Here is a 27,201-nt window from a genome sequence, read left to right on the forward strand (position 1 = left end):
CTGGAAAGTTGACTGGCGAAAAAACTAAAGGGAAACCCTTTCGTCGCTTGGATTCCTCAAGACATACCCCTCTTCCCATCAGCTTTGCATTGCCTATGCTTTGATAGATGGACCTCTTCCCGTAGGGCTTATAATGAGCCCTTGGATAGGTTGTTATTCCCCGCATCTCTGTCTGGCGAGATGACGAAAAAAAAAACCCCCAAAAAAACAAGGAGCTGCGGGAACCCCTCAGCTGTCGTCAGTATACTCGTATGCGAGCATTTCGCGGCTAAAACAGACGAGCTGAGGTCCTGATGAGTGACAACCTGACTCTATATCCACCCTTGTAACCAGATACCGTCATAGGTCAGGTTATGTGTACACACTCCTTCGAAAGTACTCGCTATAGACTGTACAACATCCCCTCAGCCAGTCAAAGTAGGGAGACGTTATGCGGCCGATGTATGTGGCTGGCTGAACATGCAGCAAGGCTCCATCCAAGGTGATGCTACTCATATTGCAGTATGCATACGCCCACGGCCCCACTACATCAATGCAACATCACATCAACCCATGGCAAGGCATGTGATGTGAGAGGTGCTTCATCGACGTTGTGATACGATAACGGTAACGGGCTTCTCTCGCCTGTCTCACGGCCTTATTATTTATATACCTAATGCTATTCCCTGTGTGCTGCCTCACGCGCGTTCGAGCAGCCACATCAGGAAATCAAGCCGACTTGGAAAAAATGTCTGCCTTTGACAGAGAATCCCGCCTCAAGACCAATCTGAACACCACAGATGGCTCCTACGATCAGGGCCTGGCCATCTCCCAGGCCATCCTGAACTCGAGCTTCGAGAAGCTCTATGAAAAGTGTCCTGCCTTGCATTCGTTTTCCTATGATAGTGGGCTTGCAAAGATGGAGGGAGAGATGCTGCCTTCGCGTTGGATTGTGCCCGAAGCCACCCTTAACCTTGGCCAAATCCTCCATGTGTTTCGGTTGGTATACACCGCTGCCGCCTCTCTCCCTCACGGGAATCTACTAGCTGACACACATATCAAGGTTCAAGACCGGCACTTTGAAGGTGGCAGGCTCCCAGGCCCACGTTAAGCTGGATAACTGGGAGGTCGGTGTCTTGTGCGACCTAGGACAGCAGTTCGTTGGGGAGTATGCCGAGGAGGACAAGGAACAACGCGTATTCGTCGAAAAAGAGTTGAGCGTCCCCGGAGATTACAAACTGCAGCGATTATATGCCAAGCTTGCTTGTGAGTTACTCTAAAACCAGCCGAGCTCGTCGTTATGATTGGACTGACTCTGGCGGTTAGCTGCACAATGGAACAAATTCGATGTGCACACCTCTAAGTTCTTTGATGACAAAGGCAATCCTATGACTTATGAAGAGTGGCAAAAAAAGGACCTTATGGGCGCCACGACCTTTGGCACCACATTGAGCTTGTATGGCGCTGATTTGCAGAAACAGGGTTTATCTACCCTGGCAGTCAGTATCATCCTGACTGGTCTGCGTATGTAATTCATGTTTGCACGGTCATCTTACCAAGACTAACTCGATCGATGTGCTAGCCCAGGAAATTATACCAACGTTCAGTATGCAGAATACCACCTCAGCCTTGGCTGTTTTGTCTGCTTGTCCTGCTAAACGTTGTATACAGCACCTACAAACGTCACTCAGCAGATCTACCCCTACCGTGATCAAAACGGCGAATCGGAATACGGTGATACCGTCAAGGGAAGTAGAAATTGTCTCCTCTTTCTCGAGGTGGTCAAGAAGGAGGACGGTAGCGACGGCCAGCTACCCGACGCCAGGCAGGTCGGATACCACGGCAACTTTTGCTACCCGCCAGCCGGCCAGCCTGGAGTCGACGGAACCTTTGTCCTTGGGGGGGAGCTGTTCCTGGCTCGGTACCTCCTAAGGCAGCTCCAAGCCATCAACGAGGCCTCGTCCATCTACGCCTATCGAAACACCTATGACAGCGTCGGCGGGTGGGCCTTCCCAATAGACATAGGGAGGGATCCTAGACACCGAGACTACAAACACAAGGCCTACGAATTCGTCAAATCCTCCAAGGAGCGGACCTGGGTTTACAACAAGCGGAGTGATAACTCAACGCCGGCGGCTCTCGACGGGTCGGGTCGTTGGTGGAGCTCTGACCACTGGAGTGCGTCCAGCCCCCCTTTCTATCCCAAGACGCGCCGGGTTGTATCAGGCATCAAGTTGCTAATAACAGCGCTGTGTTATATAACTTATAGGCGAGGCACGCACAATTGTGTCCTGGCAGCCCGGGAAGGCGCCGTACGCCAAGGTAGAGGGAGAGTATATATACTATCGCGGCATCACCTTTGCTGATAACAAACAATTGGCCGATCCATCGACTTATAGCAAGTAAGATTGACCCATTTGTGTTTGGAGATTTCAACCGCTTATCTCTTCCAATGACAGGGAAAAGTTTACGGGGAAATGGACCCTCAGCGTGAGGGTAGTTATTGAAGACGACGCGCCACGGCTCAAGCTGGAATCCACACAAGACTTGGACTTCTTGGTGACCGGCGAGGTAGAGGCATCGCCGGATTTGGAACCCTACGAAAACAAAAAATACGAATTTCGCGACAGCGTCAAGCATAGAATCCTTTCACGGATACCGGTATTACGCAATAACCTCCGAGAAGGATTCCAGGGAGATCACCAATTTACGTTTCCTGTCACGGGGCAGCTCGCCTTCCAAGACCTCACCTTTAATAAGGAGGGTGATATTCTGGCCGGCCTGATTTGGAAAGAGTGAGTGCATGTCTGGGTGCCCGTCTTTCTTGTTGGCAAGCTAATGGTGGAATGAAATAGTGTTGATGGACCGATTGTCGTCCGGCCTCCCGACTTGACCGATGTCAACAAGCTAGAGCCGTTCCTTCCTCTGACAGATACAGTAAACTTTGGGCCCATTTCTTGGATGCTCAAGGGCCACAGAAAGTAATGATCTTATCTTGGGCCGTGATGCCCGTTGACATTTGTTTGTCCCCGTTGGCTTTGTGGAATGGCTTGGATTGGATCTACTAATGTACACAAATGTAGAGAAATATGGATAGTTGCTTGATCGCTGCTCACACTAAGTATTTGACCTCTGGAAACTCTGACGAAACTGCCATTTAAACGACTCCAAATTATCTCCAACGCTTATATTAGAAACATGTCAGGCGAATGCAGCGTTATCTTTATCCTTGGAAGAGTTTTCTTTACGCTTGGGAATCTTCTCCTCTTTATCGCAGGCTCAAAGCCGAGTGATTACATTTCATAAGGCTCTCTCATTAGTTCTCTCTAGATTAAACTGGTCCATTCTCTTTGCAGCGTCTTCCTCTAATGATACTCATAGTAGAAATAAGAGACCAAATGGCTATTTATTTTACGAGTTGACGTTGAATCTTAGAGTGAAATACTGCACCTTGACTGTCCGAAGGTCTTGTTAGGCCGCATATACGCCAGGTATGTTAATAGAGAAGTCATGGAATACAGGTCGAGAGAAGTGATATATATATCAGTTTATATTCGAGCTCATAATGAAGGTAGCTAGCGTGGAAACATGATACAAGCACTGCGGGGTTTTCAAAGGAGTGGGATTGACCCTTTTCTTCTTTTATCATCTACTATTCTACCTACATTTTTCTGGTATATGATGATAACCGTAGAATAACTTGTTAGACTCGCCTTGATCTTCCTGGTATTCCTGCCATCGGCCACCTATCTATCTTGTATTACATCATATTATTTGTATTCAAATGTAAGGGAGGAATCTTGTTGGGTATCATGAGGTATTTATGCCTTAGGCCTTACTGCATAGATGTGCATATGGCTTGTCATATTTTCTTTATAACAAGACCCGTACTGGGCACATATAGAGCCAGATAGATGCTTTGACATTGATGTGCTCACTCTCTTGTCCCAACTTTATAGACTACGAAATAGGTATAATGCCAACGCATGAATGCAGCCATAAGCCCAACGGCGGGTTTGATGCCTGAAGCCCTCGAGTTCAGTCACTGTATATATAAGGACGGATGGAGAGAAAACACCAAGTCCAGGATTCTCTCTACTAGCCAACAGTCAAGTCTCAGACATTTTCCAATCTCCCATTCCACACACTATATTTCATTAATCATGGCATCTGCTATTATCAGTGTAATCGGCGGCGTTCTGACCATCGTCGATGCTGTCCAAGCAATCCGTGGCTGGGTTGTTCCTGGTGCTCCACAAGTCATCACATTCAGGGAGCTTCAGCAAGTTGTCCAAGGCGAGCACGCCGCCTTCTTCCAGGTCATAGCCCTTGGCAGACTGGACTATCGCTATCGGCGTTTCTATGGCGTTTGGCTCCCAGCCCTTACAAGTATGTCTAACATAACGTCGCAAAGCTTCGAGTCTGGCGAGGTCCGCGAAATCTTCAACAGCATCAAGGAGTCCATCGATGATGTGGACCTGACGCTCAACCTACTAAGGACCGTTTACGAAGAGCGTTACAACGTCTTGCACATGGACGATGTCACACGCGGTTTCTTCGCTTCTCTGAGCGGATACGGTCTTCTCTTCCATATGCACGGTGTGTACTCCCAGCTGAACCGCTATCGACTTGGCGCGGTTGATTTGGAAGACAGTCGACTTCGCATCGATTCTCTGAATGGGCTTCAGTACATCTCTGATGCTGCAGCGCTTATTGGATGGTTTGGGAATAACAACATCATTCGAAACAAGCGGATGGGGCTTGTCCCCGAGCAAGTGACATCGGTCAACACAATATTCAGGCACTACTGGAATTATCAGGATCGATATACCCCTCTTAGCAACGTCTCGCCAAACCTTGAACTCTCGGTCGCTAGACCGCCTGCATATTATGAGTATGACGATATCCACAACGTCAGAGGCGCTTTGCGAGACCGCAGAGCTAGGGTAGATGAACGTGTGAGAGCCGTCATCTTCAACGTGTACTCCCCCATGTGGTGGAGATTCGATCGAACAAGAGCCATTTTGCAAGCGAGAGCTAGAAGTCAAGGCGCCACCCAAGTTGTGCCGCGCAGACGACCTGTGCGCTCTATTCGCGGTTCGTCAAGAGCGGCGCTTTTTAGCGTTCTAGGAGCCAGTATTGATGATACGGGTAATGAAGATGAGGCGGCAGAATTTGAGGAGGGTGTAGGGGGGTTCAATGCCGGAGGAGAGCCCGAGGACCCCAATGCTCCAGATGGTGACCCTTTCAGCATCACTGCCCCTGAAATTGTCGCAGACGCCGAAGAGAAGCCAACTGATGGAAACATAGCCTTGGACAGCGCTCAGCTTGGTGAAACAACCAAGCTCACAGTTTGTGTTTAATAGTCTCTCAATTAATTAGATTTAGTCATGATATAATCTAAAAGAGCCTGTCTCGTTGCCCAGTCCTATAATATGCTTTTTGTTCTACCATCGCTGTCTTTAGTGATGACTTTCTGTGGTGTTTAGAGCGATCGAAAGGTGAGGGACTCGTAAAAGCGACATGACGGTGAGATGGAGTAGAATATTGGGGATAAATAAATCCAAAAACGGGAATTTTGAGGCAGAAAATAAATGAAAAATGTCCAGCTCAAGAAAAAGGGTTGGTCGGAGGTTGAATTATGCACTGCTGGTGGTGGTATCTGACAGGGTATGATGGTGGGTTGACTGTTATGAGTAGTATAAAATATGTATAGAAGCTTTTTTGGTATTGAAAGGTCTATCATCATTAAATAACATTGAATATACTCATAATATAGTATACAATTATCGAGATTGGGCCGCTTCCTTTCGGCGCAGTTGCAACTCTACACCTGTGTCTCTTCGTCCTCTCTCTGCTGTAGCTGCTCGTCTTGAGAACCCATGGCTGCCTTCTCATACCGCCCGTTATTCCCAGTTGGTGGGAAAGAGATTGTCAGGTCCTTGATATATCGCGGCGTCGGGTCCTTATTTTCAAGAACGTAATGAAGATAGTATTAGATAGAGTAGATATAATTCTTCTTGTGGAACTGCTACTGCGTGGATGCAACGGATCGTGGCTGTAGAGTATCAATATCCTAATCGTTTCAATCTTTGCCTTTTTGGCTGTTCCTGGGAGACACGATTACGAACTTGACTCAAGAAAAGGCGAGAAGAGGTGCAAGAAGCGGGAAGATGGACTGAAGAAATCGCACACAGGAAAATTTTACTTCACATCCTAGAATAACAATTCTAGTGTTGTATTGAAGATTGGAGCACTGGAAGAATTTAACAGGCCGTAGAACATGCGGAATATAGGTATGCTTCGTCTTTGTCAAAGGAAAGAAGTTTATTTTAATAGCAAATGACTAATATTATCGAAAACTGCAGCAAAAAATACCCAGAAGTTTTTGTATCACTTGAGTAGTTTTATCCTCCGACCCTAATTCCTTCTCTTCTCTTTCAAATGTTTCTGTGGGGTTATATAAAGCGATATTGTATTGATCTGAGGCGATATTGTATTGATTTGAGGTGTTATTATATTGATCCGAAATGCCATTGTATTGATCTGAGGCAGTATCATAGTGCTCGAGCCTCGCGCAAGCATAGCGAAGGCTGTCAGTTGTTAATAGTGTGGATGTATGCTCAGGCCCAAGTATCTTCTTTTTTACAGTAAGTACTTTTGTAAGGTACTCTACTGCCTTATCATATTCCCCAAGGCCACTATAAGCACTACCAATGTTATGGAGAGTCATTAGTGTATCTTTATGTTCAGGCCCAAGTATTTTCTCTCGTCCTGCATGTGCTTTTGTGAAGTACTCTATTGCCTTATCATATTCCCCAAGGTCATAATAATCGCAGCCAGTGTCGTTAAGACTCAGGAGTGTATGTTTATGCTTAGGCCCAAGTATTTTCTCTCGTCCTGCATGTGCTTTTCTATCGTACTCCAATGCCTTATAGGGTTCCCCAAGGTCTCTATAATCGCAGCCAATGTCATGGAGACTCATTAGTGTATCTTTATGTTCAGGCCCAAGTATTTCCTCTCGTCCTGCATGTGCTTCTATATCGTACTCCAATGCTTCATCGTATTGATTGAGACAGGTATAGATATAGCCAATCTGGCGAAGGACATAATACTTCAACGGCGTTTCCTTTTCCTCTACTTTATCAAGAGCTGCAAAGTAAATCTTTAGAGCTTGCTCAAATTGTCGGATCTCACGGTAAAATTGGCCGATAGCTAAGAGTGCATAAATGGGCATATTCGAAGCATTGTCCAATAGAATACGGAAGATAATCTGTAAAGGATCGGCCAGTTGTTTAGCTTTTCGAAGATAAATTTGCATTTTCAGACACAAATTCGCTTTCAGTTCACGCGATAGAGGAGCCTCATGTCGAAGTATTTGTAGAATTGGCGACATGTCGGTTGGTATTCTCACACTTCCAACTAACGAGGGCTCCACAGCTTGAGGGCTGTTCCATGTAGATTCATCTTGCATAAGAGTAAGGAATAAGCGAATTCGTTCAGTGCGGAAATCGGTATCTCCGTACTGCTGTGACCGTCTCTCCATTTCATGATTCAGACAAGCAGAGACTCGCCGTGAAAGTTCTAGTGAGTGTTCATCATCACCCAACCAAGATATGAATACCTCAAAATCGTCAACAAAAGAATGTAGAGACTCGTTATCAAACATTTCCATAGCGAAATGTTCTATCCAAGGCACACATCTATCCGAGTTTAGAAACTTGTTGATCTTTGCTGTGATGAAATCCGGCTTAATGTCGGATTGAGTAATATGGATCGTAAAGTATCTAGAAACGTAGCTTAAGAGTTGATTGTGTTTGTCGAGCTCGGCAAATTTGCTCCAATCGTGTGTCTGAGAACTATAATAACACATTTCAAGATACTCAATAGAAGCAGCCGCAACCCAGCTATGCGCCTGTTCCAAAGAAACCCGAAAGAGTTGAGCCTCACAGCTTTCCCATTCGCTCTCGGGTCTGGTCAAAAACTCCATCACAGAGAAGTGGACTAGCCGAAGATGACCATCCATGATGCTGACGAGGCCACCGCAGACATCCAAGATTTTGCGGTCTGGTCGTGGAATGTAGTGTTCAATGGGATGTTTCCTGCTTTTAGATGCAGACATGGCATTTTCGGCGAATAAATATTGGAATTCCTCAATTCTCAACGGACGTCGAGCAACGATGATGAATGCAAAAGTCTTTTGAGCAAGATTTAGCTCAGAGCGGTTCAGCCCGCTGATAAGTCCCGAAAGTAAGCTTTCATAGGCCGTCTGAATATCCCGTGGTAAATTATGTAGCTTTTCAAGAGCGTCAGCTACCCCAACTGACCCGTTTAAGTGCCCAAACATAAGCTTGATCCATAGAAAGTTTCCTTCTGACTGCTCTGTGAGAGTTTTGCGAACTTCAGTTCGCAAGTCTGGTGTATCAAGAACCTTGGAGTCGGCTATTCCAGTTTCAATCACTAAATCCAGGTCGTGTTCTGTCAATATAGAGTCCACCTCAATTTTGTGTTTGATAGAATCATATGAATGAAATACGTGGGATCGACCGAGTATAATAAAACGAACGCTGGAGTGAGTTTGGAGGAAACCAAGTAGTTTCTGCACCAATCGATGAACAATGTTTATGCTTTCGTCCACACCATTGACAATATTTCCACTCTCGTCGACACCATCGACAATGCAATAAATCGGCTTGGTGATGAATGTGTCAGCTATCATGCTGAAAGCCGTCCAGAGGTCAAAACTCGTAGCCTGGCCTTTCAACATTAGGTTGCTAACAATGCGGATGGCTTGTCCCTCTGGTAAAATTTGCAACAATTGCGATAGAAGCGAGCGAACAAAGTCATCCAACTTGCCATCCAACTTCAAGTGACTGGCGTTCATGCCGACGAAGGCGAAAAATAGGACATACGCCCCATCTTCACGTAGGTGATCAGCAATATGAGAGGCCAAAATACTCTTCCCACAGCCCGGGGGGCCGCAAATGCAGAGCAGCCCATCCAGAGGTGATGGTGTAGATAGAGATTTCCAATTTATAAAAGTCGTGTGTGACCAGATCCAATCACAGGTCCCAGCAAGCCTTGCTTCGACTCGTTCCTGATGGATTTGTCGAACGTTCGGAGGGTTCAGCCATCTTTCGCATCGTATTTGCTGATCATTCAGATCCCTTTTTCGTGCTTCTGTGCAGTTGTTAGAATGGCTGGTTCAGATGCTGGAGACTGTTATGCCCACCGTTCTCAGCGTTTCTCCGTAATCTCGTATTTTCAGCTGTATTCTCATCTATATTTGCTATATTCTCGAAAACTAATTATAAAAAGTCAAATCATTTCCAAATGATAGAACATCTCACTGGGTGGAGGACTGACTGGAATTCAACACTCGAGAAGCTATCGGAGGCAACATTTCAACATCTGACGGTTCAATCAATGAGATGAGTTCTTTGGCATACGCCGATGCCACAGCAGCGGCACGTTTTCGCCATTGATCGTTTTTATGTGAGTCGGAATAGTCGCTGATTCCCCGTATAATAAGACATGGGAAGTTGTTCATTAATCCGGCCGCCTCCATGTCAAAGCAGAATATCGTGTTTGCATAACGGCTGTCGATTTTGTTCCTTTCAACACCATTTCTAACAACCATGCTTCCAGAAGCGATAATACCATAATGAATGTGTGGGGTAGATGCGGAATTGCGAACTCTTCGCTGGACGAGCGCCTCTTTGTCACAGGAATCACACGTTTCAGCTCCAATATTGTGATCACACTCTGCTTCAAACAACAGATCGGGTGTCGCATGTTCTTCTGGATACGTGTATTGTTCGCCTAGCTCGTTCAGAATGCCAGGTATATTGTTGCGTGGATTCTTAGGCCGCGAATGATATGCTTTCAGAAGATCGACAGTAGCCAGGATTTTAGGCGCCGGCGCACAAAACCAGTCTTTCCTCTCGATGTCACCACTGCCGTTCAGCTTGCCATAGTCGTATTGAACAACCCCGGTGTAGGTCCCATTTGGATAGCTAACCACAATATCACCCAAGCGGATGTCCTTTTTCTCACCTGGGACACCACCTCCGATACCCACGAGGAGCGCGAATTTGATATTCTTGAACGTACGGCGCATATTTTCTGCCACGATAGCAGCAGGTCCTGTGCCCATTTGACCTCCAGACAAGCAAGCCATGGTAATGTTGTGTTCACCTATTTTGCCTAGGTGATATGCGTTGGTGTCGTCTCGAGGCGTTGACTGAGGTCTCCCATGCTCCTCGTCTAACATGGCCATGGCGAGCATAAACTCTTCATGTAGTGCAGAAATCCATCCAATGGTATATTCATCATTTGAATAAGGAGAGCGCTGCATGGTCAATACTATGCGTGGTACAGAACAGTACGTTGTAGTAAAGCTGTATAATAGTCAACAGAGTAATGTAAATGAAGAGATCAGATCGTTGTCGGATGAAGAGAACCTGACATGCTGACGCCGAGAGTTGCTGCCTAACATTAATTTCAGCCCAGAACATACGCTGCCGTAATGATTGGCGACCATGAGAGCAAGGCTACCTCATGCTGTGCAACTGGTGCGCGGCCTATCACGAATTATAGCCAATTAGAAGGCAAAATGGCGACAAATCGTTTTCCAAGGGACGACTTGGAAAGGCCCAAGATGAATTAAAGTAGTATATGATCTAAAACGGTGATATGCTGTCCAATATGAATCAGTGAATACATCGTTGATCTTGGAATGGGTTTAGCCTGGCATGATGAGAAAAAAAGGGCCACAAAGTTCATTTTGAAGCCAATTCACATTGTACGGTGAAATGCTTCGTTCGGTTTAGCGTGGTCAGGCAGGCCCAAGGATCTCGGAGAATGAAGATGTGTGGTCGCGTTTTTGGAACCCAAGGGCGGCAGAAGCAAAAGGCCTTGAATTGTGGTAAAGAAATCGAAGGAATCTTGTACATTCTAATGAAATTGGTCATATGCGTTGATCACAGGGACATTTGGTATCAAATTCACCCACAATATGGCCAGGAAGAACATGATCATCACCCCAAGATAGCTTCCATACTTCCATAGCAAGAACCTTGAAGTTTCGATTGCGGCTCTTCTTTAAAAGAAAATGAATCTCTCTTTCGTATGGTCGGCTGACAAGAGTAGATTGGGAGCAAACGGTAGCGGACTGTATCAAGTGCGGCATCAGTTTACAACAACTGTATCACAGAGGAGGCTCAAGCCCAGCGTTCTATTACAAGTTACCCAAGTTGACGTTCATACTGAGATATGATTGAAAGGAACTGAGTATTGGTCTATTACCAAGATCCAAAATGACAGAAAATAGTTTTCAAACAGCAACGTTATCTAGGCTATTACCAAGCTCCAAAGCGACATTCTTGACGCCCTTTAGTTTTAGACGTTTAGAGGTTGCTCTACATTAGCTATACTTTATAGCCTTAAATTAACTCTCTAGGTGATGCTTCCACGGTTCTGGGCCGCCAACTTTAAATCTATCATCAGGCCAGCGGAGAATTCCCCCCTTCCATTTGTGCTCCTTGTCGGTAGTAAAACAACACGATGTCAAGTGATATTTCCAGGCAGAATGGTCCTTGACGATCATAAACTTGATGGCCTGAATCTCGAATTGGCGATCTTCAATTTAATAATGACTTACCAACGATATCTCTTAAGATTCCCATAAAGAAGCTGCCATGATTAGAGGATCCTGTACTATAGCATTAGATTTCTCTTGAAATTGCCATAGAGTTCCCTCCACGTTGCCGCGCAATGGCCACTCATGGCCGTATTCGTCGACTGCCTCAGCTGGCGCAAAACTAACCCGGTATGCCTTGCGTAAACATCACATACCCTTCTTTACTCATTCTGCCGTGCAATCTCCACCATTTCTACTCTTTTTCATGATGCCAACTTGGAGAGACGCAGATCCAGTCGTTCAAGGACCTGCCGGAGCGCCATTCACCTGACACTAGATAGTTCGCACCACCAGAAGCGTCAATTCTGGGGAATTGCGGAAATGTAGACAGCTGTGGATAAAGAGGGATTTTTGAAGGCATTCCAAGCCAGTCGGCACTTCCACCTTTCTCGAGGATCTCGGTCCTGAGTGTGCCATCGTTTCGATCCAAGTGAGGACGTTGGATCTCAGGAACTGCACGACAAGTTGGAACGTCCCTGCTTCCAATGGATCAGCCCTCGAGAGATGATATGAGTACGCTGTGTATTCATAGGCGGAATCTAGTCTTGTTGCTAGTACATTTGCCGAAGAACGGCGTCGACAGTTCCTCGGAGGTTTCATTTCCTCCCTGAAAAGGTAATTGAGGCACACCTGAGCCATCCGTGTGTGCACCTTCGTTTTCTCGATGGATAACTCGGACTCGAGTCCGCCGGCTACATGGAATTCTCTGGCAGGTTCATGCACCATACCAACTCTCTCCTATTTGTCTACGACCACTAGTTGACCACAGAGCGCGGCGATGCTTTCAGCCGATCTTGGGAATGAGTCGTGCAAGTCCAGGATCAGAGTACCGTCCAGCTCGCTGATTGCCATAGGTCGAACCGCGCTTGCTGCCCACACGAGAATAGTTTTGGCCAGCTCCTTTCCACGAGCGGCCTGCGACATATAGTCTAACATCCGCTTGTATAGCGACTCCATGCGTCTCGGCACATCGTCAAGAACCTGGTGAATTTCCTTTGTGCTGTGACAGCGTAGGAGCTCCTCAAGCACCAAGATTGTCTATGAGAAGAAGCCTCTAGATTTGTCTAGAATCTTCTCGACTAATGTTCCCCAGAATTGACGCCTAGGCCATGGACGAAGATGAAGTTGATCTCCAGCGCCGTCGGGGAATAGAGGAGGCTTGGTCTAAGCGGGTTCTTTACGCCCTCCGCTTGATCGCCGGAGGTGATTGACGTCCTGGGTAGGATTTCTGACAGAGGAAGCAGACTACTAGAGCTCTTAGGCGAGTCGCGACTACTTAGGGGACTGTCAGGATGTAGGTCGGGCTTTGTGCGCCGCTCCTTTCGAAAGAACTATCTAGTATAGTCAACGATCTGGTAGGAATCAGGTCATGTTCCCAAGAGGTTAAGGAGGTGAAAGTTAACCATTCTAGTCCGCAGACCTCAGTGCTATGCTGGGGGCGCCAATCTCGGTTGCCCAGACTCATACAAGGTGACATCGGCAGGATGGCTTGTCTCTTCAAAGTACATAGAATGGAGTTGTTTCAGGGGAGACTCTTGGTGGTGCTCAACCACCTGTCGACCGAAGCACGTAGCAGGTGATGAGCATCGGCCCCCCCTCCCCCTCCGAACCAACAACTAGCAGCGTGGTTGCTTCAATCGCCTTTCGCACAGGCTCGAGAAAGTCAACAGCATGTGTTGCCCAAAAAGATCGCGCACTCAATACGTACCTTCAAGAATACCCCCATTGACCTGCCATTTCTTGGCGATGCTGTGTTGATTTGCTTTATAAGATGGACTGTCCACACATTGTGTATGATTTCAGCGAGCCATAGACCATGGATACACAGACGAATCCAACCTTTGCTGTTGGGGACCACGAGGCTTTCATGGAGTTTGCTCTCGTTTAGGCACAAAAATCACCGCTAGCTGCCAACAAATTCTGCGTCGGAGCCGTACTTGTCGACGCCTCCAAGGGAAAGGTCTTATCGACGGGATACTCGCTTGAATATCCGCGAGATTACAAGGGAGATCCAGGCACCACACACGCAGAGCAGTGCTGTTTTATCAAGATCGCCGACGAACACAACCTCCCTGAGGAACGCATTCATGAGGTCCTTCCGGCCAACACGGCGCTGTACATGACCATGGAGCCATGCAATGAGAGACTAAGCGGCAACATGACCTGCGTGACAAGGATCTTGAGACTCAAGAGCGCCATCAAGACTGTCTACGTGGGAATCAAAGAGCCAGGGACATTTATCGCGCACAATGACGGGCAGGGAAGGCTGAAGGCAAACGGTGTCGAAGTCGTATTCCCCGTTGAACATTGGCGTGACAGAATCACCAAGGTCTCAATGACTGGGCACTGAAGACGAAGAAGGAAAATATCAAGGTTGCGAGAACGCCCAGACGGCCTGGACAGCAACCCAGCTCGAGTTTACCTTGACCCCCTTACTGTTATCTAGAGATAAAATTGTCATAGATACATAGAGATGTCGCAGAACGAGCTGCAGCCTCGGTGCATCTCTCAATAAGCTCTTGCTTCTTAGATAACTCTCATCAATTGGTTAACACCGCTTAGTGTGCCTCCCATCACCGTCTAACACAATAAAACAGCAACTTAGAATTGATCAAGATTTGTGGCAGTGGGGATTGTGTGTCGTTGGCTGCGAGAATCGGCGTCTATACGTCCTTCCGGACGTTCTCCTTTCAGGTCGTGTCGTGTGGTCTGATGGGTGGTTTCGGTGAGACTCGAGTCACTCGCCTGCAATTGGCTACCATGATGGTAGGGGCATCTAGAAACGCCGTCTATAGATAAACCGTGCGTCTCCGAGAGCAGGATGACCTTCAACCAGCGGGGGCACTCAACAAATTCGGCACATTCTTTGATACAAAAAATGAACTACAACGGCGCAGATGGCCTTGAATTCGGGGCGGGAAATACCAAAATAGACCCAGCCTTGTTGAAAAGTAAGCTGCAAGTCCTTGGCGAACTCACAAGATGGTCTTCATATTGACTGCCTCCCAAGAACTGCCGGAAGGATGCAAGGTCACATCCACCGAGAACCAAGGCGAGAGCTTCTGGGCGAAGACAGGTCGCGTCAATGTTCGGCTCCGCGATGGTACAGCTCCGCGATGGTACACCACAGTCTTTCTTCATCAAGGTCATTTCGAAAGAAATAGGCATGAATATGACCAGGGGTGAATTCCACTCAATGAGCGCGATGCACAACGTTCTGCCTGAATTTGTCCCAAGGCCCATCGCTTGCGGCACCTACGAGACGATAGCAGACACCCACTTTTTCCTCTGCGAGTTTCGAGAAATGACTGACGATATGCCTGACCCTTACAAATTTGCCGCTTTTCTGTCGGCACTGCACCAGAAAAGCGAATCGCCTACTGACAAGTTCGGATTTCACATCGCCGCCTACGCAGGAAACCTTCCTCAGTTTGTGGCACGGGAAGGTAGCTGGGAGGCATTCTTCGCTAAGACTATGAGACAGGCACTTGACTTGGAGATTGGAAGGAAAGGTCCTAGTGAGGAGCTCGGGGTCTTCTCTCATGCTCTCTTCGAAAAGGTCATTCCGAGGCTCCTGAGGCCTCTCGAGAGTGACGGTCGAGTAGTGAAACCCTCACTTGTTTATGGAGACCTTTGGTACGCAAATGCAGGGATTGATGCTGACAGCGACCAGCCTCTTGTCTTTGATGCGTGCTGCTTCTTCGCGCACAGCGAATGTACGTCCCACTGCAAAATACTCGCGGTTACCCATGCTAAATAACTTAAATTTGAAGATGCGTTTGGCCAGTGGCGACCGACTTGCAATGGGTTTGGGGATAAGTACGTTGCTGCCTACAACACATTCACTCACGACATATGATAGTCTGTATCTGATTCCCTTCACCTAGATATTCGCGGCAATGAAGATTTAGATGAGATAAAGAGAGATACTCGTTGATTCAATCTAAGCGCTCGAAGTGTACGATATACATCAAGCTTAGAACTAATACCGTTCATAGAGCGACAAGTCAATGTCCAATCTCCTCTAATACTTCCGATATTCTTCTGACCCGTTCGTGATCAGCTCCAAGAACAGCACGAAGACCGTTCTGTGCACGATGATAATATTGCCTGGCTTTTTCCAATTTTCCTTGTTTGTAACAAACATCCCCAAACCACTCAAGACAATCCAACGTGGGGATGTGTGTCTCAACACCATGGGGCCCCAGGGCCTTCTCAAATCCTTGAAGTGCTCGCTCATGCATAGCTTCAGCTTCGTTGAATCGGCCTTGTTTAGTGTAGAGATGGCCCATGTTATTGACAATTCCGAGTGTTGAAGTTTTCTCTGGTCCAGATGCCTTCTCAAACCCTTGAAGTGCTTGTTGAAACATAGCTTCAGCTTCGCCAAGTCGGTCTTGCTTAGTATAAAGCAGGGCAAGATCATTTACTGTCTCAAGTACTTGAATACTCTCTGTTCCAAATGCCTGCTCAAGCCCTTGAAGCGCTCGCTTATGCATAGCTTCAGCTTCGTCGAATTGGCCTTGTTTAGTGTAGAGCTGACCCATGTAATTGACTATTCCGAGTGTTATAGGGTGCTCTGGTCCCAATGCTCTGGATCCCTGAATTGCCCGTTCAAACATATTCTCAGCTTCGCTAAATCGGCCTTGATAAGTATGGAGCAGGCCTAGACCGCCGACGATTCCAAGTGTTATGGGATTCTCTGGTCCCAGTGCCTTAGACCTCTGGAATGCCTGCTCAAGTATATCTTTAGCTTCGCTGAGTCGGCCTTGTGTAATATAGAAATCTCCTATGCTCTGAGCTGCCAAAAGTGTTGATGGATGCGTTGGTCCTAATGCCTTCTCGTAACCTTGAAATGCTTGCTTACACATCGCTTCAGCTTCATTAAATCGGTCCAGGTTCTTATAGAGACTTCCTAGGCTCTGGATAGTCATTAGTGTTGATGTGTGGTCTGGTCCTAATACCTTCGTGAAACCTCGAAGTGCTTGCTGAAGTGTAGCTTCAGCTTCTTCGAATCGATCTAGGAGAGTGTATATATCTCCTAGACGCTTGGCTATTTCAAGTGTTAATGTATGCTCTGGTCCTGATACCTTCTCAAAGCCTTGAAGTGCTTGCTTTAATAAAGCTTCAGCTTCAGTAAATCTAGATAGGTTCATATAGAGCATCCCTAGGCCGTGGGTTACTGAAAGTGTTGATGTATGATCTGGTCCTAGTACCTTACTAAACCCTCGAAGTGCTTGGTTAAGTAAAGTTTCGGCTTTATCAAATTGAAACTGGTTTTTATAAACAAGCCCTAAATTGTTGACTGTTTCAAGGGTTGATGTATGATCTAACCCCCATGCTTTCTCTTTCCCTTCAAGAGCTCTCTTGAACATGCCTTCAGCTTTATCAAGTTGGTGTTGATCAAGATAGACAAGTCCAAGATTGTTCACCGCGTCAAGTGTTGATATATGCTCCGGTCCTAAGGCCTTTTCTTGTCCTTGAAGTACTTGTATATATATAGCTTCAGCTTTATCAAGCCGGCCTCGGGCGCTATAAACAAGACCCAGGTTATTGAGTATGTTGAATATCGTTTTGTGGCCTGGGCTGATTTTCTCAAAGCCCTGAAGTGCTCGTTCAAGTAAAGCCTCAGCTTCATTAAGTCGGCTTTGCTCTTTGTAGACCACTCCCAGGTTGTTGACTGTTTCAAGTGTTGATATATGCTCTGGCCCTAATACCATTTCTCTTTCTTGGAGTATTTGTTTATATATGGTTTCAGTTTCGTTAAGTCGGCCTTGATTGCGAAGGGCTTGTCCCAAAGTGTTGGCTGCGTTAAGTGTTGATGCGTGCCTTGGTCCTAATGTCTTCTTGAGCCCTTGAAATGCTTGGTTAAGCAAAGCTTCAGCTTTGCTAAGTCGGTTTTGATCGGCATAGAGGAAACCTAGTAATTGCAATAGCCGCGAGTCTTCATATCCCACAAGCATGGTACTGATCAAGTCATAGCATCGATCCGCATGCCCTAGGAGCCGCCGTTGCTTGGACCAAAACTCAGGTTGTTCCCGGTTCGGGACATGAGACCCTACGCAATCAATGGCTGCGTGCGCCATATCATTGTCAGATTCCCGATTAAGAACGTTAATCATCCAGGAGTGAACGCAAGCATGCACGCTATACCCAGTTGACTCTGCAATCCGCGATAAAGTAGCTGTACCAGCCTGCGCAAGCCCGTGATCGCATAGTAGCCTCATGGTCGCATGAAAGGGGATTCTGTCTCTTGTCAGATCTCGAAGCCAGTCCAATTTGTGTGATTGACCGCTCCGCAGTAACTCATACCAGAGGTCTTTACTGTCGAAATAGGCCCATTGGTGGAGCAGAAGGGATGCAGTTGAATTTTGCTCCTGGATATGTTTATGCGTGATATTCCATGTTGTACACAAGACTTTATCATAAGATTCTAGGTCTTTGGTATTTTTATGCAACTCCACCCAAGACTTTTCATAGTCCTGAAGGTATTCGGTGCAACTGATAGGCGCTTGTCTCAGGTAAGCTCCGGCTGATGCAAGGGCAAGAGGAAGCCCATCGAGCCGCATCGCAAGATCGACAGCTGCCGGATCTGTTGCAAAAAGGTTACGTTAGTCTCTTCTTCCCATAACAGCCAGGGTGACATACCGTCAATTATGTTTCGGCCGGAGGTTGAAGCTAGAATCTCTAGACAATCATCGAGACTGTTCAATTTGCCTATTTCAATAGGCCGTCCTAACTTCCTTGACGATACTCGACTGGTTATGAGAATGGTGCCATGGTCGGCCTCGGGGAAATACTTGCGAATATCGTAAGACTGCGATCTCACCTCCTTCTTTTGGCCCCCGGGATTCATGGAGAGAGTCTTTTGACTAGAGGTACCCAAAAACTCTTCGTCCTCTGCATGAACATTATCCAAATCGTGATAGTCATAGTTGTCATAAATAATCAACCATGATTTGTTGGCAGGCTCATCTAGCCACCTTTTCACTGCTTTCAGAATGATGCTTTGATCTTGGCTTTCCAAAGCAGTCTGAATGTAAGTTACTTGCTCTTTCTCAAGGATCCGTTCTGCTAATCGGCTGAAGCTTTGATTTATCGTTGTTTCATTTCTCGCCTCTAGCCAAATCCTCGTCGAGTAGTGTTCATGATGCCGCTGAGCATACTCAAGTGCCAGCTGCGTCTTGCCTATACCTCCCAATCCATGGAGAACAACAGCACGACGCCGGTGGGGCCGAACTGCGGGTTGGAGAGCTTCTTGCATCTCTTTCAGCTCTTCTTTTCTTGCAACGAACTTTGAAATTTGAGTAATGCCTGGTAAATATGACTGGAGATCGAAAGCAGTTGGCTTGATAGATGTCCTTGATTGAATGTAAGCTATACATACAACAAATATCTCTAATCAAAGTTCACGCTTACTCCTCTTCCAATTCGGTGGACATGTGAAAAAATAACCGTCTGGCATAAGCCGCAGCCGCCGCCGCCGCAAAACCATGCCAGTTGTTGTTCTTGTGGGAATCGCAATAGTCGGAAATGCCTCGAATAACCAAGCAAGGAAAATCGGTAAGTGCTCCTGCGGCCTCCGTCTCAAAGCATAGGAGGTTGTATTTTTGAGCCAAAAAGTCCCTCTTCTTTGCATCCTTGATCACCAGCTCCCCGGACGCTATCGTGCCTCGATGCACAACAATAAAACACTCATCGTCTTCTTCCACTGGTCGTTCAATCCGCTGCTCCGGACTGCATCCTTTCTCGCAAGTCATTCCCATCTGTTGGTGGTTATAATCTGACTGATAAAGATAATCGTTCGCGGTGCCTGGGAATTTAAAGCGTCGCAAACCTCGACGTTGCGTCCGGATCCTTTGTGTATTCTCCCAAATAGGATCATTATCTGACCTGGATTGTTCCACAGCCAAGGCTTGTGCAGCGTTTAAGAATGCAGCAGGCGGGGGCATAAGAGAGCCGGTACGCTCAATAAAGCCATCTATTGCTTTGCCGTGATCATATTGTATTGCTCCAGAGTGTTCGCCGGTCGGCTTGCTGACAACCACATGCCCCAGTCTGATTATTCCGTTATCCGTCTCTACTGGTACACCGCCGCCAATGCCAACTAGCAAACCATATCTAAGCTTCTTAAATGTCATTCTCATCTGTGTGACAACTGTGGCCGTAGAGCAGTTGCCGGTTTGGGGAAGGCCGGCGATTACAACGTTATGGCCATGGATGCTGCCGAGCTTATAGACGTTGTGGTCGGTAGCGGATTGCTTGAGAGGCTCGTGCTCTTCGTCTAGCATCTCCATTGCCGCGGTCTGTTCAACTTCTAGGGGACAAATCCATCCCACTCGATAGCTGTCGGGTGCGAGCTTTTTCAGGGACATCGTTAGTGTTGGTCGGACGGCGATGAGATTACAGCACTAGAGCTTCAGACGTATTTGTACGCGTTGTTGAGTAGATGGGAAATTGATAATAGATAAACGGAAGGGATGGTAGAAATTCTCATTCAAAAACATCACCTCTATAAGCGACCTCAAGCCGGGAGAGGTTGAGGGTTGAGGCTCTTTGGCCGCGCTCCAGGCGCCAGCCTCGTGAGAAGCGCATATCGCCGGTTAATTAGGTGCATTAGCGTGACTTGAAAATACATGAAATTACATAGCATTGAAATATTGTATAGCCAATAAATGCGAAATTTAATGATATTGATGTGCAAGTATGCAGGTTGGGTAGTATAAGCAGACCTGTGGAGGGTCGGAACCCTTCTGCCTTTTTTATCCCTTTTATCCGGTATCTACGGAGTAGAGCTCACTGGGTGAATAATTGGCTGGCTATACTCCGTAGCCTTGTGTTGACGAGCCTGATGGCTTGGCAAGATCTACATGAAATGGTGCTGCAAACTAGGCGTCACTATCATGGCTCAAGTCGAGAAGAAAGGAGTTTCATATTTGTTCGGTCGATTCACAACAGAAAATCTGCGTGGGACCTGAGAAAAGAGAAGAAGAAAGAAAGACAACACAAATTTCTAGCAGAGTACTGCCTAGTAGTATGTATGTCCAAGCTTCCATGTTAAAAGGGAAGAAAGGAGGGATGAGCAGGTGTGCATGTGTGTAACCGCCACCTGACCTAGTTCCCATAGATTCAATTGGATGCCTTGTCGTTTGAGGCTCAACGCTGACCTATTCCTATGCGACTCAATCCTACAAGAGGCATTCGGTCGATTCGCAAAAGGGTGTAGAGGATACAGCGCGTGATTAATCATTAGCGCAGGGTTCCTGTTCCTCTGAAACATGGATTCGGGGCTATACCTAGAGTCTTTGGCGTAGATGTGTTTCACATGATATATAGCAGTCGCGCGATTACACGGTGATCAGTGGTGCGTTTTAAGAATATCATCATTGCGTCTGAAGTTATTAGATGGAGCAAATATGGCTCTTCTTGTTGGACGGCTAACGCGTTGGTGCAACGGATCGTGGCCGTAGAGCCCCAATACCTGAGTCGCTACAACCATTGTCTAATGTGTTTGATACCAAGAAGCATAGCTACGAAGCAGTTAATACATCGTTGACCTTGGTCTTGGCTTAGAAGAAAAATACGGTCACAAAATTGGTCTCAAACCAATTTACACTGTAAAGAGGGAAAATAAAGGCGTGTGGGTGCAGTTTTGGAACGCAACGGTGCAAGGAACAGAAGAGATTGAACGTTAGGTAAAGAACTCGAGGCATTCTTGTGCTTGCTTGAACGTTGCCTGTGTTAAGGTCCGTGGAGAATGCAAATTCCTCCGTCGCGTTAGTTGAGTGGACTCAGTACATGTACATAAGCTGCAGATTTGAGACTGTGGTAAGCAGTCGGATTACAGGATTCGTAACAACATTGAAGTCTTAATCGAGTTGCCGGAGATACAGAGAGAGTAGCACAAAAAGAGAAATTGGTTGAACAATCTGCCGAATGTTGATTCTCCCCCGAGGATTCTGTATAATTTGATGTTCTTTCCGAAATCCAACAAGGGCTGATTCGACAAAACGACGCGCGAGCAGTTTCAGACAGTGCGCTGAGTCGGCCAGTGACTCACATCCGGAAATACAGAGTCTAGCGCCACACTTCGAAGCCACTTGCCGTGGTGTTATGACCCTTGCGGTCATCATGTCAAGGTTTTACGATGAATTGACTCCTCAACTCGATGACTCTTGCTGTGACAATGGCGGAAATTGTCTCAAAACAAGCAATGCACTTTACTCAAGAAACCATCACATCGAGAGAATTACATTGGTAATACTCCGCATGGCCGAGACTGAAGGATCAATTACTACGACCTTTTAGGCTGGTCTAGCTTCCAACGAGATGCGCTCTGCAGCCGGCCAGATATAAAAACCCAATACAAAAGGACAGTTCCAATACTTCAACCTAGGTGCCGTCCCGAATTCCTGACGAATTGACAAACAATTCAGCGCTCCGACAGAGAGCCATTGAAATAATTTACAAGCTCTTACACCTAAATGATGGGGGCGAAAATTCTAGAAACAAGCCGGCTGTACCCGTCCTCCCGCCAACAATCGCCAATCTCAACCGTGTTATCCATTCTTGATGCCACGGTTGTTCGATTCGCTCCTACGGGAGCCATCTGGATCTTCAACAATGATTCACCAACTGAGATCGCCGGGAACCTTGAAAGCTCCTTTACCAAGGCACTCGAAGCTTTCCCCCAATGGGCGGGCCAGCTTCAGTGGGCGCCAGTCCGCGACAACGGCTCCCACGGAGAGCGTTTCAATCGACCGATGATTACCTATGGGTTGGATTCAGATCCTGGCGTGGAATGGAACGTTGCTCAACTGGACTCTTCGCCAGCATCAGTGGCTCCAGAACCCGCCCAACGAGCCTCCGATGAATTGTGGATAAAGGACTTCCCTCAATCCGATCTCATGATCTCGTCAACAAAGATGGCTCTATATGACCTCGATACATTCCAAGGCCTGCCGAGCATGATTGTGCAGGTCACTCGTCTAGGTGACAGCGGCTTTGCTGTGGCCGTGAAGATGGCCCATCCACTGGCCGACGCCCATACTCTTATGCTTTTCATGCGTCGATGGGCGTCCATCTGCCGCGATGAGCTCACGAAGCAACACCTCACCAAAGATCTGGCGTACCCTATCTTTGAGCCCAACTTACTAGACTCTAGGGCAGCCGGCGACATTGACGCTCCGGACGGTGATGCAGAGCTGATCTCAAAAGCTCGCTCTCTTCCTCTCCTTCGGCATGACTGGTGGGACACTACTGCCGGAAATCTAGCAGCGCTTACTCCGTCAACGATAAACTCCAAACCGAAAGATGCCGCGCTGCTACAAAAGGCCATGATGTCGCCTGCGTGCGCACCTCCATGGGAGACTTGGGACTTTTCCAAGCCGGTTACGACTGCTATCATTCACTTTACGGGAGACGAGCTGGAGCGGCTCAAAAAGTCGGCCACTGGGGCCACGGCCAAGGTCTCGCGCCTCGATGTTCTGCTAGCTCATATCTGGGCAGCTATCGGCCGGGCTCGCTCACCATTATCACAAAATGACGATGAAGTCTTCTTGAACTTTACCATTGGAGTCCGCGGGCGGGTTTCGCCGGCCCTCCCAGACACCTTTGTCGGTTCACCTTTGGTGCTGACGCATATCAGCACTCTTGCGCGCAGCGTCGGGGCTTCAGATACCAAAATTGAATCAATAGCCTCACAGATACGGACATGCCTTGATCGGTTTACGCCTGATGCTATAGCAGCTATACTTCATGACGAAGCACATGAAGTCGCGCCTCAGCGTCTTTGGAGATCATTTCTTGGCACAAAGCACACTCTTGTCACTTCGTGGGCCCGGCTTGGAGTTTATGATATCGACTTTGTAGGAAGCGGACTGCGGCCACGCTATGTACATGCCATCATGTCCCCACTGGATGGTCTGTTATGTGTGATGGATAGTGGGATGCTTGATGGTGGCTTGGACGTTTCGCTGTCCCTGGAATCGGAAGCTTTGCAGAGGTTTCTGAAATATGGCAGGTTGCGAAAATTCTAGATTATGGATTACATTGTATTGGATTATCTGGACCAAATGGTATAACTCAGAATTTGTCTGGGTTTTTACAAAGGCGATCATTTGTAAGACGATCAATGAGAAACAATTTTTACAGTCTTCTTGTAATTGCCGAAAACACACTCTCGAGACGCCCCGGATTTGGCACTTTCGTTGAGCATTTATCAAGTCAATCACACTTATATCAAAGCATCAAGAGCATCATAAAATACTTGTTCCGAACACACTCTCTCAATGGCAGAGTGCAAACAGCGGCGATGTGATTACCCAGCTTCTCGCCATCGCGTGGCATAGCAGCAATGCTCAAATTCCCCGGATTGAGAGGTTAATTGGAATGACGCTACGCATAAAACGTAAATGTAGGAACTGAAGCTTCATTTCATATCCTCAGAGAGGATAAAGAATCGCCAAAAGTGGGAGACCTACTGGAGCGCAACCGGGCAAGTCTCTTCTACTACTTATCGCAACACAATCACGGTTTGGCAAGGATTGGATGAAGAGGTCGTCTGGAAAGCCAAGCTGAGCCGCGGCTCAACGAAAAAAGTATTCGAGCCTCTTAATAGCGGCGTATAAGCTGTGTGACTCCATCAAGGCTTGCGAAATGAGTCATCTAAACCTTCATGACTTTACAGAACAAACGCCGAGAGATGCATGGAAATGCCGGGCTGAAATTAATGGGAAAAGAAGGTGTCCGCCGTTGGTACATGTGGATTTTCTAGAGATCACCTCGAAGTTTCGTCTTATCGACATGCAATTCAAATTGTATTACATAGGCACTCATATCTCATAGAAGAAGCTTGCTAATGCTTTCACGATAAGCGCTGCTGATAATTTATACAATGCCCGCTTCATGCTCAGCCTCGGAGATTTAAAGACTGTACGATGAACAAATGATTTGTACTCTCCCAAGAGTGTGTATCATTTGGCGAGAGCGGATAAAGACGAGCGAATGAAAGATCTTGGTGTAGGTGAATTGTTGAGATACAGCACGTATGGTGTATTGGACTTCAGTATAAGATGTATCTGTGCCGTTAAGACAACTTATACATAAATGAGAAGCGACATTTGTAGACTTGATCAACTGAGGATGTACTGAGAGAAAAAGTTCCTGATAAAAGGCCGTATCTTGTTCAATCATAATCAGCGAGGCCGACTTTTGCAATCTCTATCAATACCTGACGCCGATTAAGTACCAAAGGATTAGACAGCCTTGGACATTGATCACTAGCGGCAAACTATGGGAAGAGCATCTGGATATGGGAGACGACTTCAGAAAAATTAGTACAAAAGGTTGCGGCTGAGTCTTATTATTCAATAAATTCTCAGTAGACAATGTCAGCTTTTCTGTGGCCAAAAGCAATGCAGTTTACAACGAAAAGAAGAACATAAATCAGGAAAGCTGATTGTTTCTAATAAAGCTAAAAGTTTTACGATACCCAATAGAGTCAGTTGGTGAAGGGTAGCCAAGAGCTACTGATTCGGTTCTCAAATAAGATACAAAGATTGATATAATCTAGATAGGAAGTAAAAATGATAAAATAATCATATCTATTTCATTGTCTTTATCTTTTGAAACCTTCAGCATAGCCTTGCTGTCAATCAATGGTCGCGGCAAGCATTGCGTGGGTAGATATTCTGAGGGTATTAAGAGACTGCCATGGTTAGATTTTAGATTCTATATTAGTGGAATATCGTAAGCCAATAATGTAGCTCCAATTCCGGAGACTTAGGTCACGAAAGATATATCAGTCCGCTTAATCCCATACAAGCACCTTATACTTTAGGTCTAGTTCTTAATTGAACAAGATAGATAAAGTACTACTACAATACTCAATCTTACTGGGGGCGGTCCATCATGTCAATACCTTATCAAGGGATGCTATCAATCAGCCATCTCGCGATCGACGACAGCTGTACTAACGCTCTTTTAGCTAATAGAACATAGGTATACGCTCATCCCCAGTATTCAGCCGCAAAAGCCTTCCACTTTGCCCAAAGCTCCAGCTTAGTGTGATAAGCTAACAACCTCATATATCTCCTGTTGAGCTAAAGACGCTTAAAATCTCACTATCAATGATTCAAAAGTGGCTAGTCGTTCGTGTCAGTATCGGGTATGTCGCATTACATCAAGTCTCAAGGAAGGACCCTTGCTAGTTACGTTGGCAATTGAACAAGGGATTCCCAAGTTACATGGCTCTTCTACCAATGTAGACTAAAAATGTCAAGAATCATCTTCGGAGAGTTGTATGATAGATGCCGTCTCGTCAGCTCTGCATTGCTGCCTAAAGGTGCTAAACATGCATGCCGCGGGACCTTCATCACTAATTGGGCCTAAGGTAGGATGCGGCTCTTCCTAGCACATTTTGTGTTTTTTTCTCATCTATCCCGTATTCGTCATGATGAACACAATCGTAACCTCCCGCTTACGGCCAGGATTATCTCCGATTCGAGAATTACACGATGGGATGGATTTGTGCGCTCCCTGTGTGCTTTGTACATGTTGGATGTTCGGCATCGAGGAATATTTCCTTTCGTCCATGGCGATGATAATCAATACGAGGCGGGCAAGATCGCTGGCCACAATGTGGTTCATCGCCTCACTGCCAAAGAAGTCAATTGGAAGCGTATCTGTAGTTACGCTTGCTTCCCAAATGCGTCAGAGCTTTCGAAACTCACGGTACGGATTGATGGTAGGAATTGGGGCTGGGGTGCCCGGGCGCGAATTGGAACCCAATATTCGTCTAGGTGATGTTATCGTGGCCTCGTCCTCCAACCAGTCTATCGGCCCAGTAGGCGTCATAGAATACGAGGGACTGTCAATGGTTTCATTCGGAAAGGTTGGCAGGCCGACACCCATAGGCGTCTGCGAAATGCTACTGACTCTTTCGAGAGAGACGCGCAAACTGATGGCTTTCACGACTTTTTACAACATGTTGATAGTCTCTAGAAAGGAAGAAACGGCTATAAGTTCCTGTACCTAAGAAGGGACAAGGACAAATTGTATACCGGAGACGACACGAACGACTTGGTAGGGCGCCTACCGTGGCCCTCTCAGGATCCGGTGGTTCATTATGATCTTGTCGCCTCGGGTGATAAGATCATAAAGAACGCGGCACTCAGGGACAAACTAAGGGATCAGTACATATAATCTGTTTCAAGATGGAAGCGGCCGGCCTCATGACCGTTATGCCCGTTGCCGTCATCCGAGGAGTCTTCGACTATGCAGACTCTCACAAGAATGATTGGTGGCATTTATCATGCTGCTGCAACTGCCGCTGCCAATGCCAAGAGTCTCCTGCTCAAAATCGGTCCAGAAGAGCCTCCATCTCTCAGCGGTTAGTCTCGCAATTCCCTTGAACGCTACACACCAATAACATGAGGGATTGATATTCTCCTAGGGGAATCTATGACCCAGTGGGCGACGTTACACTAAGTAAGCAGTGAGTTTACGAGTACTGTTATTCAAGA

General features: G+C 46.8%; 6 protein-coding genes across 6 annotated transcripts; 4 read left to right on the top strand and 2 right to left on the bottom strand.

The window, feature by feature from the left end:
• Nucleotides 1–727: 727 nt before the first annotated feature.
• Triagg1_578 (uncharacterized protein) lies at nt 728–2,964 on the top strand (the record flags this gene model as incomplete). Its single annotated transcript, XM_062900784.1, has 8 exons — nt 728–978; nt 1,043–1,245; nt 1,306–1,503; nt 1,562–1,585; nt 1,651–2,157; nt 2,249–2,381; nt 2,439–2,774; nt 2,835–2,964. The coding sequence occupies 8 exons, from the start codon at nt 728–730 to the stop codon at nt 2,962–2,964; spliced, it is 1,782 nt and encodes a 593-aa protein (XP_062760928.1).
• A 1,178-nt stretch (nt 2,965–4,142) lies between these two features.
• Triagg1_580 (uncharacterized protein) lies at nt 4,143–5,342 on the top strand (the record flags this gene model as incomplete). The annotated part of the gene is made up of 1 exon (XM_062900796.1): nt 4,143–5,342. One exon carries the CDS (start codon nt 4,143–4,145, stop codon nt 5,340–5,342), a length of 1,200 nt encoding a protein of 399 aa, XP_062760930.1.
• A 1,194-nt stretch (nt 5,343–6,536) lies between these two features.
• Nucleotides 6,537–10,336, bottom strand: Triagg1_581 (uncharacterized protein; the record flags this gene model as incomplete). The annotated part of the gene is made up of 4 exons (XM_062900807.1): nt 6,537–6,572; nt 6,638–9,159; nt 9,212–9,283; nt 9,346–10,336. The coding sequence occupies 4 exons, from the start codon at nt 10,334–10,336 to the stop codon at nt 6,537–6,539; spliced, it is 3,621 nt and encodes a 1,206-aa protein (XP_062760931.1).
• A 4,429-nt stretch (nt 10,337–14,765) lies between these two features.
• Nucleotides 14,766–15,539, top strand: Triagg1_582 (uncharacterized protein; the record flags this gene model as incomplete). Its single annotated transcript, XM_062900818.1, has 2 exons — nt 14,766–15,396; nt 15,454–15,539. The coding sequence occupies 2 exons, from the start codon at nt 14,766–14,768 to the stop codon at nt 15,537–15,539; spliced, it is 717 nt and encodes a 238-aa protein (XP_062760932.1).
• A 148-nt stretch (nt 15,540–15,687) lies between these two features.
• Nucleotides 15,688–20,052, bottom strand: Triagg1_583 (uncharacterized protein; the record flags this gene model as incomplete). Its single annotated transcript, XM_062900829.1, has 5 exons — nt 15,688–16,599; nt 16,642–16,730; nt 16,899–18,269; nt 18,326–19,038; nt 19,097–20,052. 5 exons carry the CDS (start codon nt 20,050–20,052, stop codon nt 15,688–15,690), a joined length of 4,041 nt encoding a protein of 1,346 aa, XP_062760933.1.
• A 2,109-nt stretch (nt 20,053–22,161) lies between these two features.
• Nucleotides 22,162–23,715, top strand: Triagg1_584 (uncharacterized protein; the record flags this gene model as incomplete). Its single annotated transcript, XM_062900840.1, has 1 exon — nt 22,162–23,715. One exon carries the CDS (start codon nt 22,162–22,164, stop codon nt 23,713–23,715), a length of 1,554 nt encoding a protein of 517 aa, XP_062760934.1.
• Nucleotides 23,716–27,201: the final 3,486 nt, after the last annotated feature.

Source organism: Trichoderma aggressivum (genome assembly GCF_033847375.1).
Source record: "Trichoderma aggressivum f. europaeum strain CBS 100526 chromosome Unknown scaffold_001, whole genome shotgun sequence".
Taxonomy (NCBI): domain Eukaryota; kingdom Fungi; phylum Ascomycota; class Sordariomycetes; order Hypocreales; family Hypocreaceae; genus Trichoderma; species Trichoderma aggressivum.